The sequence below is a fragment of the Tachysurus vachellii genome, chromosome 11, assembly GCF_030014155.1.
Source record: "Tachysurus vachellii isolate PV-2020 chromosome 11, HZAU_Pvac_v1, whole genome shotgun sequence".
NCBI classification, from domain to species: Eukaryota; Metazoa; Chordata; class Actinopteri; order Siluriformes; family Bagridae; genus Tachysurus; species Tachysurus vachellii.
In genome coordinates, this window is record NC_083470.1 from 14335503 (window position 1) to 14347925 (window position 12423).

Consider the following 12423-nt stretch of genomic DNA (forward strand, 5'->3'; position numbering starts at 1 on the left):
CATTTCTGGAAAACTCTCACAGGCCCGTATCACCACCATTGCCCCTAACACATTGATAGTCCTGTTTGGTCTTCTCACTCCCTCACCTGTATCATCCACAACATGTGATATCATTGAATTTACCACCTTGTTGGCTAGGTGTGCCATTCTACTCAAATGGAAACATGCTTCCCCAATCACACAAGGATCAGATACAAGAGCTATTGGAATGCATCTAACTTAAAAAACTCACTCGCTTACTCGCTTATAAAATCTGGAGCCATATACTTGGGTTTTGTTGAGAACCCCACAGTACCCTCTGGACCTTCTCATTAGAGCCTTATTAGAGGACAACTCTTGAGACCCCTTTTTATTTATTTAGAAACTTTTATTATTTGATTTTATCTTTTTATTTTAATTAATTTTTATTATTGTTTTTTTTTTCCTCATTCTTTCTTCCTTGTGGCCTCAGGGGAGGGTAGGTGGGGGTTTTGTGTTTCTTCGATTAACAGATGTCCTATATCATTTTGCAACTGAGGTAATACACTGTGTATGTCTGCAAAAATTCATAAAAAGAATAAAAAAAAAAAAGAATTATTTAGAAATTGTTCAATTCTGTTTGGTTAAGGTGCAAAATTATTATTTATGCTTATGGCTACAATAAAGATTCAGTATTTTAATCAGTCCAAACAGGAATATTGATCACCCAGAGACAGGAAAACACCATGAAGTGACTCTACAGGTTTATAAAAAATCCTTGACTAACTGAGCAAACTGTCCATGCAGAGTTCATCCCTCAGATGAAGGATAATATTTGAAAAAGTGCTGGTGAGACCCTAGACAGCCTTCAGAGTGGAAAAGTAATGAGTTATCAGAGTATTGTTTTTCTTTTTTTGAAAAGTGAGTTTCCATTAAATAGGGGAAGACTGGCATGACAAACCAATATACAACCATCTGTCTTAATACATAATACATATAATATAAAATAGAGAACAGAGAGAGAATAAGAAACATTTTTTTACTAAAAAACAAAAAGAATTACTGCAATATTGATAAAATCAGAATAATTCAATGTTCTTAAAGCTGAAGGGTTTATATACAAGGAGTTATGTTTATATCTAATTAAGAAGTGAATAATTGTGACAGTTTTTGTGCCTATTATTGAAATGCTTTATTAAACCAAATGTATTCTGAATTGTTTCGATTGATTTTATAAATGATTTGTGATGAAAAAATAAGAGAGAAACGGTAGCAGAGATGATCTCTGTTGAGTGAACATGTTGAATAAGAGACTCTGAACAATGCATCTGTTTATATATGTATCATTGTAATCATCAGTGAAAGACAACACATGACCTTGAAGAGAAACCTGATTAGATATGAAATAGAGCTTTGTTGGATTCAGAAAAAACAGTTATATACGCTTAAGCCCTGTGTTTATTTAAATACTTAACAGCAGCACGGTGGTGGTTAGTGTTGTTGCTCACAGCTCTAGGCTTTGGGGTTTGATCCTGATCTCGGGTTACTGTTTGTGCAGAGTTTCATGTTCTCCCCTTGTTTTGTTCCTTCCACTTCCTAAAAACAGGCTGAGAAGTGGACTCTAAACTTCCTCTAGGAGTGAATGTGTTTGAATGCTCCTCAATGCATTGGTGTCCCATGAGGGGTGCGTTCCTGGCTAGGATAGAGAGGGAACTCTGTTACGGAGGAAAAGACAACATTTGAGGATGGTGTGTTAGTAATGACTTGATTACCATCCTTATATTTATGTCATAATCTGACAAATTATTCCCAAAGGTCAACAAATCCTCTCGTTCTGGCAGAATTGTTGGGAAAAAAAAAGGACAAAAAGGTTAGGTTAGGAAATGCCAAGCCTGTCTGTGTAACATAATGACAATGGGAGGTCTCAGATAAAACAGAGCACAAAAGCAAAATACAAGGAAAGTAAGGTTTTATTCCTTATTTCATTCACCCCATTCAATTATTCAATCAAAATCTGGCCTCAAAAACTCCACACACTCATGAAGGGAACATACACACTTGGGTACAAACAGTCTAGGAGCCTATACTGAATTAGAAATGTATGTTTTAATTGACTCTAATCCCTAAGTACAGCAAAAGGAAAATGTTTACTAAGACCTGTGGTTCCCCTTAGAACATGATGCAGTGCAACAGCTACGAGAACTGGCTGCAGCTGTTTCTTACACAATAGGAAAATACCCTGGTTTGCATAAGAGTATATCACAGGCTAGCTATGGAAATGAGGGGTGTGTGTGTGTGTGTGTGTGTGTGTGGGAGGGGGTATTCTTTCTACTTCAAATGGAAGAGTTATCATTCCACATCTCAGTCAGATCGCAGGCAAATACAGTAGCCTGGCAGCATATGAATAAAAGGTTATGCAAAATTCCATACTGAAGAACCCTTGTTTTTTTGTTGTTGTTTTTTTTTCTCCAAAAGTTCTCAACAGCCAAAAGCAACTTCAAACCACCGTGTACAATATCACAAGGGTTAAACAACATTTTTTTTTTAAAGGAAAGAAGAATAGAAGGTTTAAACATAACACATAATATTTTCTATAACACTCCCTATAATCCTGGATATACTGTATCACAAGCCCAATATTCTGTTTTTACTATGAACGCTGAGTTAGATTTATATGTGATGAGTTTGCCTACTTCACTGGACTGAAACACTCGGAAACAAATGTACCATAAAAGGTAGATATTATTGAGTCCGGTCCACAATAAAGAAATCAGTTTCATCTAAAAGGTAACAGAATAACTGTTCAAACCATTAATGAAAAATCTGTGTATCTGTGTAGTCAAGTAATGACTTGTTACTAAACTTCAAGGTGACATTTCTATGAACATATTGTCATAAATCATGGACTGAAACTCTGGAAGAATATGGTGGGTGTTTTACAGTACAGTTTTTGTGATGAACACAAATAAAACTCCCAAAAGATAAACTATTCCTCAGACACTAATGCTTGGATTGCACACAGTTGCATGAAAAAGGATGAGCATGTGCTAGCAAGATGTTTGTTTTGGATGACTAAAGTCTGTAAATATTAACATCTGCTTATGATAATAGATTTTCCAACAAATAAAAAAAAATTAATAATAAAGTAAATTGCAAACAAATCAATACTAGCCTGTTGAAATTGTACCAGCACAATGTTAATGTTTTGAAATCCAACTAGCTGTGCTGAAAAAGGAAGGCAAACAACAGTTCATCTTTACTGATATGACTGAATATAGGTGTGTGTGTGTGTGTGTGTGTGTGATAGCTAGGATGCAGTGGAGGTGTTGGGGCTCCAGCCCATCTGATAGGCCCTCTCCAGAGTTCGCTTACAGTCCTGCATCACTGTGCTGAACACAATGTGTGGGTACTGCAGGACCAGTCTCTCCACTGTCTCCTCGCTCACCTAGAGAAACACACAGAACACAAAACAAAATTGATATAAACACTAGTGTAAATGTATGTGTGTGTGTGAGATTTGCAGAAAACTTTTGACATTCAACACAATAACCGAAATGTAAAGACATTCACCATTTTTACCCTGTGAGCAGAAACAGAAATAAATTAATAAATAAGTAAATGGATGGATAAATATATTATTAAATATCCAGCCTATGACGTGACCTACTGATCCAATGTCATGCATGAAGGAAACAGCATTTTCTGTACATTACCATTCCATTTGCACAGCATCAACAGCATTACAAACCTACATCTTCTGAATAACAGCACTTGTAATGTGGGACCTGGAGAGAACACAGACGCTTCGGCTGTTCGCTGAGATAATTACCCTCGTCCTCTGAGGCAATGAGTCGAAACAACTTTCCACCCTTTAACTTTCATCTTGTACAATGTCAACAGCGTGGCATTCGGATTACAAATGAACAACCCAATCCCCAGAGGAGGCTCTGTAGTTCTTCTTCATCATATGCAATCGGAAATCTTTTCAGAATGAAAATGACATTTCTATCATGGGAAGGATAAAACAAAAGGGTAAAACTCCACAGAGTGACTTAAAATACCTGTCAGTGTAAAAAAAAAAAAAAATGTATAAAAACACAAACAGTTGAGCACATGCCTGTTACCTCTTCTGTGTAAGAGTCATTGTGCTATCGCTATGGTATGCAAGAAAGTGCTAGAGCTGTTATTGGTCAAGATCCTTGTAGAAAGTGCAACTGTCAAAAAAAATCACAAGAGACTGTGTGTGTGTGTGTGTGTGTGTATGTGTGTGTGTGCAGGGGGGCTACGGAAAAGTAGCCTGCCTCCAATGGCGTCAAACCGTTGCCCCCCTGTATAATTGTATATATTATATTATTATTATTTAATTTAAAAGTAATAAGAAAGATCTTTCAAATTTTAGTTATTTAGTTCTGTCCTGAATAAGTTATTTCCCCAACAGATGATAAAATATAGTCAACAACAAAATAATAGCTGGCTTTACAGGAATATATAACTATAATTATATGAATCTTTTTCTTTTCATTTAACAGTGAAAAATCAGTCGCTGATCAACGAGGCAACAGCACACAGTGTTAAGAATCGAGTGAATTAAAATTTTTTAATGTGGCTCATTTGTGTAAATTCTATTCTATTTTATATTTTGTCAAGTGGACAGTATGGAAACATTTTTCTGTTACTAAATCTTAAATCATGTGTAGACAGTGTTAAAAGCCCAGCTGCTCAGGGCATTGTGCACACTGCTGAGGCTACACAAGATCTATATGAAATGCCGTTACAACAGAGATTGATGTTTTTAATCTTTCACATATCTGAGGTTGGGGTTCCTGATTTGCTGAAACTCTTCTTATTATACTTGTTCATTTTTTATCTTCAAAGACTTTAATCTCAGGATCAGAGGCCTTGTTAATCTTGTTTGACAGGCAGTGCATGGCTGTGACCAAGGACAGAGTGAAATCTAATATCCACTCACAACTGTGGCACCTTATTGTACCATACTCGCCATACATGTCCTATTGTAAAGAAGCCAATATCTCCTCATATGCATGAATTATCCAGCTTCCTGCTGAGTCAGGTCATACTGGATTGATATATTGTTCAATATCTTTATCCTGTTTTATGTCTGTGCCCCAAACTACAGGACTTCAAAGTGCTTAAATATGCAATGTGTGAGCCATACACAATGCCCATTTTGCACAGCTATAATAAGCACAGTGCACATATAACAACTTTCATAAGAGACATTACCATGCTTTTGTTTTTATTGCTGAGTCTAAAGACCCATTTTGGTGATATAAATGTACTACTGGGGTCTGAATTAGCTTTTTACCAACAACTTACCAAGCATTCAGCTCACTAAAACACTTCATAAAACTGACAGATCTCAGTAAGAGCTGCAGCGCAAATCCGGCTACCCTAACACTTAATGTGATTATACGAAGAGAAAAAAGATCAAGCTAATATTAAAAGAGCTTTGAATGAAATATTTATGCCTCCAGTTCTGAATGAGATCTAACAAACACAACAGATTATTTCTTCATGTGGACGATAACAAGCTTACAGCTACAATATGACAAAAATAGGGAAAGGGGAAAGTCTAAAAGAAAAACGAATGTAACAAATGCCTATTAAAAAGAAAACAGATGGACAGATGGACACACAGACACACAAAATAAGGTTGGAGCTAAAGGCCATTGCCACACAGATTTTGGTTAATGCTTAAAAGTGTTTTGGAGTATGCAGGGATCACACAGTGCTGGATCTCCCTACCAGACTGCATAAACACAAAGATTTACAACGCTCTAAAGCTGCCTGTGCTCTATCCACAGCAGTAAAATGTTGAAATGTGTGAGTGTGGCTTTGATAAAGGCTAAGAGAGAGAAAGCTCAGCATTTGACTGGGACTTAGCCTGGAAGTATTGACTTGTGATTGAATTCGAGACTTAAACTATAAAGGTTTTTTTTTAAAACAGGGTCTATATTTTAAGCTGTCGTAACATTTTTAGTCTTAAATGTTCACACAGTCTGAGTGGAGTGAAATGTGACTATTTCTGTTGGAAACCTGGACAGGCATTACCCTCTAGAATACAGAGAGCTGACATCACATTCTGGGAAATGGGCTTGATACGTTTTGCTGGGAAGAACGCCGAGTGAGTGTGATGGACGTGTCCATACTCGAGTCAATTTTTGGCTTCTGACATTTCGTCTGTATTTGTACAAATGTAGAACAGGCAGGAGTCAGAGTGAGCACTACATGCTGGACAGGTTATTCTTATATTGCTGATGGAATAACAAATTTCAAATCAAATGAAGAAAAAATGATTTGGGTCATTTGTGTAAAACTGCCATTCTTCAGAAACCATAGCCTTAAATAAACCCATGAGAACTTCTAGTACATTTACTTTATGAATTTAAATCCACAACCAATTTGAAATCTCTTATGCTACTTTGTCTTCAAGAGGTTTGGCTGCTTGAGCTTCGCCACTGTGGAATTCTCCCGCAGTTTCATTAAACTATCTGTGCTAAAATATAATGCTCCATTTTAGAAAGCATAATATTGCTCTTCATTTTATTCTAATTCACAGCCAAGCATTCAAATCATTTTTATAATCATCCCATAAACATAAAATAGCATTCTCTGCATGTTGCTGGCAAACATCAGATCTGTGGATGGAATTTGTTTCTGTATCTGTTTACAAAGAATGTCTTTAAGCTATGAGTGATTACAGCAGCCTCTTTTCTCTTCCTCCGACTCTCTTCTCTCTCCTGAATATTGGCTCGCTCCTCTGGGTGCACATTAGTCAAATCTACAGATATTTGTACTTAAGACTTCTCTGAGATGTAGACAAAAAGAGCAAAATCCCAACTGACATTTTAGATGAGAACATCTTTAAATGTTCTACATAAATATAAGACTTAGACAGGTTGTGTGTGTTTAAGGCATTGTATATTTTCACAGACACTGACTATTGGACTGGAAACAGATGATGTCCTTCTAGTCTGAAAAAAAATGCTGAAGATATGAAAATATGCTGTTTCAATTACTTCGTAACAAAAATGAAGGAAGAGTCAGAAATGTTGCCGTGTACAAAGAAAGATTGTTAAATTGGACCAATTTCTCTTAAATAAAATAAAAAAGACAGAGCTGTCACTTGGTTCCTCCATGCTGCACATCAAGGCCTTTGAGGGAGCTGAAAAACTGTCCGGGGCCTCAATATGAATTGATTTGATTATTTTGGCTGGCCTCAATTAACAGCATTCTTTCAAAGCTGAAATCTTAATTTTTTTTTTTGCCTGAGGCCAGAAAAGAAATCAGCAATGTAAGGAGCAGGCTCACAATTCCTTTCTATATCACTATGAGTAGAAAGAAATAGTACAAATTCCACTGATAATAACTCACTGAAAAGCAGACTATAAATGCTGAAATTGTGTCAAATATTTTTGATATTCTGTATTGAATATATTAGCTGCCTAACCAATAATTTGTGAAAAAAAATTGATTTAACCACATCTGCACATTTAGTAGTTGCTAATTCCAACCAATTTTGCTCAACACTGTGCAATCTGGAAGAGCAACACACTGAAGCGTGCTCTCTTTTTTCTTTCAAACCTGGGTGGCTGAACATGCTCACAGGAGAACCCTACCTGCGCTATTCTGTCACGCATGAGCAAACAGGTGACACACTGATCAACAGCAGAAACAGGAACGTCATTCCTCCCAAACAAAGAGCAGATCTAATTATGTTCCCAGCCACAGAGGGATAGAGAAAACCTCAGGATTTATACTGCTGGTGATGGGGGGAGCGTTTGGACAGTCACACCACACTGTTTAAACAATGACCTGAATGCAGCTCATGTTTGCCAACAATAGAAATCAACAGAAATGATTATTGTTTTAGATTTACTACCACAGCACTGTCTAAGTCAGGATTCTATTCACTCTCAAGCTGTTGATTCATTTTCTATATCACGAAGGCTCAGACTGCACTGATGGCAATAATGGAAATAAGTTTATACTAATGCGCTATTTGTAACACGTTTTATATAGCGTAACAATTCTTTCATAATGACTTGTATGGAAGACTGTATGTAATGTAAGGCTAATAATAAACATGAAAAATGTGTATAACTGAGACAAGAAAACATTGTTGATATGGGGAAGGTTTCTTTAAGGAGGGATTTACCTCTTAAAGGAACTTATTTCTTCAAGGAGTCTTAAGTAATAGTGCTTTCTAACCATTCACAAATTTTCTTCTACAAAGGCATAATTACTACACAGGATTATTATTTTTTTCTTAAAAAAGATGATTATGAGAAAATGATATTTTGTTCGTGTTATAAGGTAAATTATAGCAGGAATGAACTTGTTTCACAGATATTCCACAACATCAAATGTAACTATAAACAGTTAGAAAGTATAACGTGTCATAAATTAATAAGGTAAACATTATAATTAGCAAATTGCTGTTGGATAAGTGGAATAAAACACTTTGTGCCATTCTGTTACTGGATAATATAATATTCTACTTTGGTGTGTTAACACTGAGGAGGTATCACACTATCCCACCATTCATGATTTTACTGTAACAGCACATCAGATCATATTTTATTTCTTACATAGCTGGTAGGTGTGATTTTATAGCAGGTGATCTATTAATAATGTGGATGGATGGATGGATGGATGGATGGATGAACGGACGGACAGACTGACAGACGGACAAACAGAAAGACAGGCAGACAGACAGACAATCATTGAAGTTGTAATTTGCACACAACATGAAGGTTTAGGGAATGCTATTAGTGTTTTAACACATCTGCTCATTCGAGTCATTCAGGAATTTTACATGGATCTGAACTCAGAAGTGACCTCAACACTACAGCCAGTGCATCTTTCCCCTCAATCTGACATTCCAGCCACAGAACATTAAAAAGGACCCGAGGTCACACACACTGAACAACATGCTGTGACTGCACTCCCATGGATTTGCACTCCAAATATAATTTTTTTTCCAATCAATTAATAATAATGTGTCTTGCCAGACAATGCGTATGTAATTATTTCTTCAATCACTGAAAATAATTGGATATGTTCTTGAAAAACTCATTCTTTTAATAACATCACATGTAGCGATCAATGTCTGCGCACTGCAGTGAATAATGCAATCATGTTTGCACTAAAGATATTCTCTCCACAAGTGTTAAACAGCCTGAGCAATCAAAGTCATAAAACCAGGATAGCTAGTCCTATTAGTCTTCCCCCAGTAGTTTATGCTTTTAGATGAAAGAACATGGCCTGACCTGATGAATAACATTTTCTTTAACATCATGTGGACAGCTGGTTGTGTGTACCTCACTTACTGAGGAAGAGATGGCACCAGGGGAGGCCTTGGGATTGGCATTCATGTGGATGTTACTTTGATATGTACCACCTACCTAAACATTGTTGCAGACCATGTACACTCCTTCAGGGTAACTGTATTCCCTAAATGCAGTGCAAGAATTGTCCAGGAAAAGTTTGAGAAACATGACAAAGATTCCCCAGATCTCAATCCCATCAAGTATCAATGGGATGTGCTGGACAAAAAATTCAATCCATGGAGGCCTCAAGGATCTACTGCTAACATCTGGGTGTCAGACACCACAGCACACCTTCAGAGATCTCATGGAGTCCATGTCCATGTGGATATGGCTGATCAGTGTACAGTATATACAGTAAGGCACAAACACAATTATTTTAAACAAAATGAATGGTAAATTAGGTGCAAGACAAGGTATAAAAAGTGTCCTACAGTATGTGCCTCCATGTATATAAATCTATTTAGTGCCTTATATCATCATGTAACGTATAGAATGTAGATATCAACATTTTTCAGCTGTAAACAAGCCCAAAGGCAACAGCAACATCAAAAATATAAATAGCACTTAAAAAATTGAATTGACAAATATGGAAATTAGGCTGAACCTCAACAAAAAGTTGTGAGTGGAGGAGAACAGAGCCCTCGTTAGTGGCAGCTAATGCAGATAAATTCCTATCTTATTAATACAAGCAATATACATTTTATTTCAATGCATTTTAATTATATAAAATTATGTTGGGAAAGTGATATTTCATTTTGTGAAAAAAAAAAACAAACAAAAACAAAACAACAACAACAAAAAACTCAAATTGTTTTGACAACCCAAGCAAAAAATATCAAGAAATTATATTATGTTTCGATCTGGGAAATATAATTTGAAAATTGGGGTGGAATGCATGTTCCATTGCTAACCTATTTTTCAAGTGTTTAAGTGACTCGATAGATAACAGGGTAGGGAAAGAGGGAGGAAGAGAAGAGGTAAGGGAGGTAACTGTAGAACTAGAGGGAGGAAAGAAGAGAGCAGGAGGAGGACAGAGAGGGAAAACAAAAATGAAGAGAGAGAGAGAGAGAGAGAGAGAGAGAGAGGTGGGGGGAAACAAAGTGATACAGCAGGAGAGAGTTGCAACTGCACAATGGCTAAAAAACTAAAAATATGTCCCATACCGTACCTCTTTTGTATTGTAGCAAAAAGTTCCTCTAGCCCACAGTGCAATTTTGTGAGTTCCTGTCCCAGCATGCTTTGCTGGACATACTTAAGCACAGTATGAAGTTTTTCCCAGTTACTTCTTCCCAGTGCATGCTTTTCCGATGAAACATTTTATGGTGTATTGTGAGGTGTGATGCTGTGTGCTCACTTTCAGAAAAGTGTGACCTGTTCTCATGTGCTGCTGCTGATCAGTGTGACAGTGTGTGTACCTGCTGTGTGCTTCTAAAGAGTTGACCATAAAGGTTTTTAACACATAACAGAGCCAATTTTCAATTGAAAGCTGAGCCTCTGCATTTCCATTGCCTGCAAGGCTCTGTGCTGAATTCCTCACCTTATCACACCTCATCAGGCCCAGGTAGCGCAGGGACTTGCTGCTCTTAGCGATCTGTGTGGCTCCTTGGTCTGTGATTTCCTTACACCAGCCTGCATCTACCGTCTCGATGGTGCTGCTGTACTGCCCAATAGCTATCAATGCTACAGAGAGAGAGAGAGAGAGAGAGAGAGAGAGAGAGAGAGAGAGAGAGAGAGAGAGAGAGAGAGAGAGACAGAGAGAGACAGAGAGAGAGTAAGCGTTAATACTACGGGTCTAGTTGAAGCAAGTTCTCATACGTGGATGACTGAAAACCTTCATAAACACATTACAAAAGAGCCCACAGATGACACGGCAATACTGCTTCATTAAGATGATAAAAATCCTCCCAACACATATTTTCCCACTCTGGCCTGTGGTTTGCTTTAAAGGCTTTCTGACTCATTTGATTCCACACCAAAGATCTGTGGCCAATACCAAGAAACATTTTCAGTCAAAAAAATTCCACATTGTCATAGCTCAGTTATCATTTCTTTTCCACTCATTTACAGTAGCTGACACCACACCCTTGTTGAACTCTCAAATGTGATTGGCCAGAACATGATGATTAATCTTGTATAACAGCATGGCTCTAATGTTGTGTCTGCTGCCAAGCAAATCACAGGTTTATACTAATGCGCTTGTTCTAATGTGTTAAAGTAACAACTCATTCAGTGGGACTTTGTGAACAGCAGACGCTCGCATAATTGTAAGTAACAATAAACAGATTTAAACATGCGTCAGGGCTTAGAGGTAAGCCTGCTTCATTAGGTGTTCTGCCACAGAAGATCTTCAGGACAGAGAGCTTTATTTTGATCAATTATTTGACAAGCTGCAGTTTGTTGTTTTATTTAATTGAAGAAAGAAAAAAGAAGCTCATGAGGGAATGATAATTAAAAAGCTGCACAAATGTAAGCGATAATTGAACTTGTTGCACAACATTTAACTGTAGAACTATAAGCTGAAACAGTGCTGGTTGTGTTGTGAACAAAAAACCCTTGAGCTTTTGCTTTATAGAAAAATCATTTAAATAAGATCTATGAAAGTAAGCATCAATGTTATAATCTTTGGTAATTAGTACATTATTGATGACTTTCATGAGTCAGCATTGTATGTGATGTGAATGTTCACAGTGTTGAAGATTTTACCATCTGAAACAATATCAAGCATAAAGTACAGATAAAATACATCAACTCAAAATAACATGGCTGTATTTGTGTGTTCACCCTTTTATAAGGAATTCTTTTGGTTTGGTGTTTTGTTATCTAGATCTATTTAGATCTATTATATTCAGAGTGATTAATTTTACATCTATTTACACTGATAGGAAGAGAAAAAAACATTCTTCGGATAATTAAGAGTTCTGAGCTCTGTAAAGAGAATGTACCTAGCAGCATTTGTGAAAAGGAAACCCTCTTTATTCCACAAAATATGATTACATAGAGAATCAATATAATCCAGTTTTTAAATCATGTATTCTTCAGAGGTAAACATTAACTAGGATAATTGATTCGGTGTGTTGTTTTTGTAAATACATTTCCTAATAAGAGGTTTCAG

General features: G+C 36.7%; 1 protein-coding gene across 1 annotated transcript in view; it reads right to left on the minus strand.

Moving 5' to 3' along the window:
- Positions 1 to 1910: 1910 nt before the first annotated feature.
- The window catches only part of fbxl17 (F-box and leucine-rich repeat protein 17), a 216716-nt gene continuing 206203 nt past the window's right edge, over positions 1911 to 12423 (minus strand). Inside the window, exons 9-10 of the mRNA XM_060881467.1 lie at positions 10849 to 10991; positions 1911 to 3403 (exon numbers count right to left, since the gene is read on the minus strand). Coding sequence (XP_060737450.1) covers positions 3266 to 3403; positions 10849 to 10991 — 281 coding nt within the window. The 3' untranslated portion in view covers positions 1911 to 3265. The remainder of the gene's footprint in view (positions 3404 to 10848; positions 10992 to 12423) is intronic.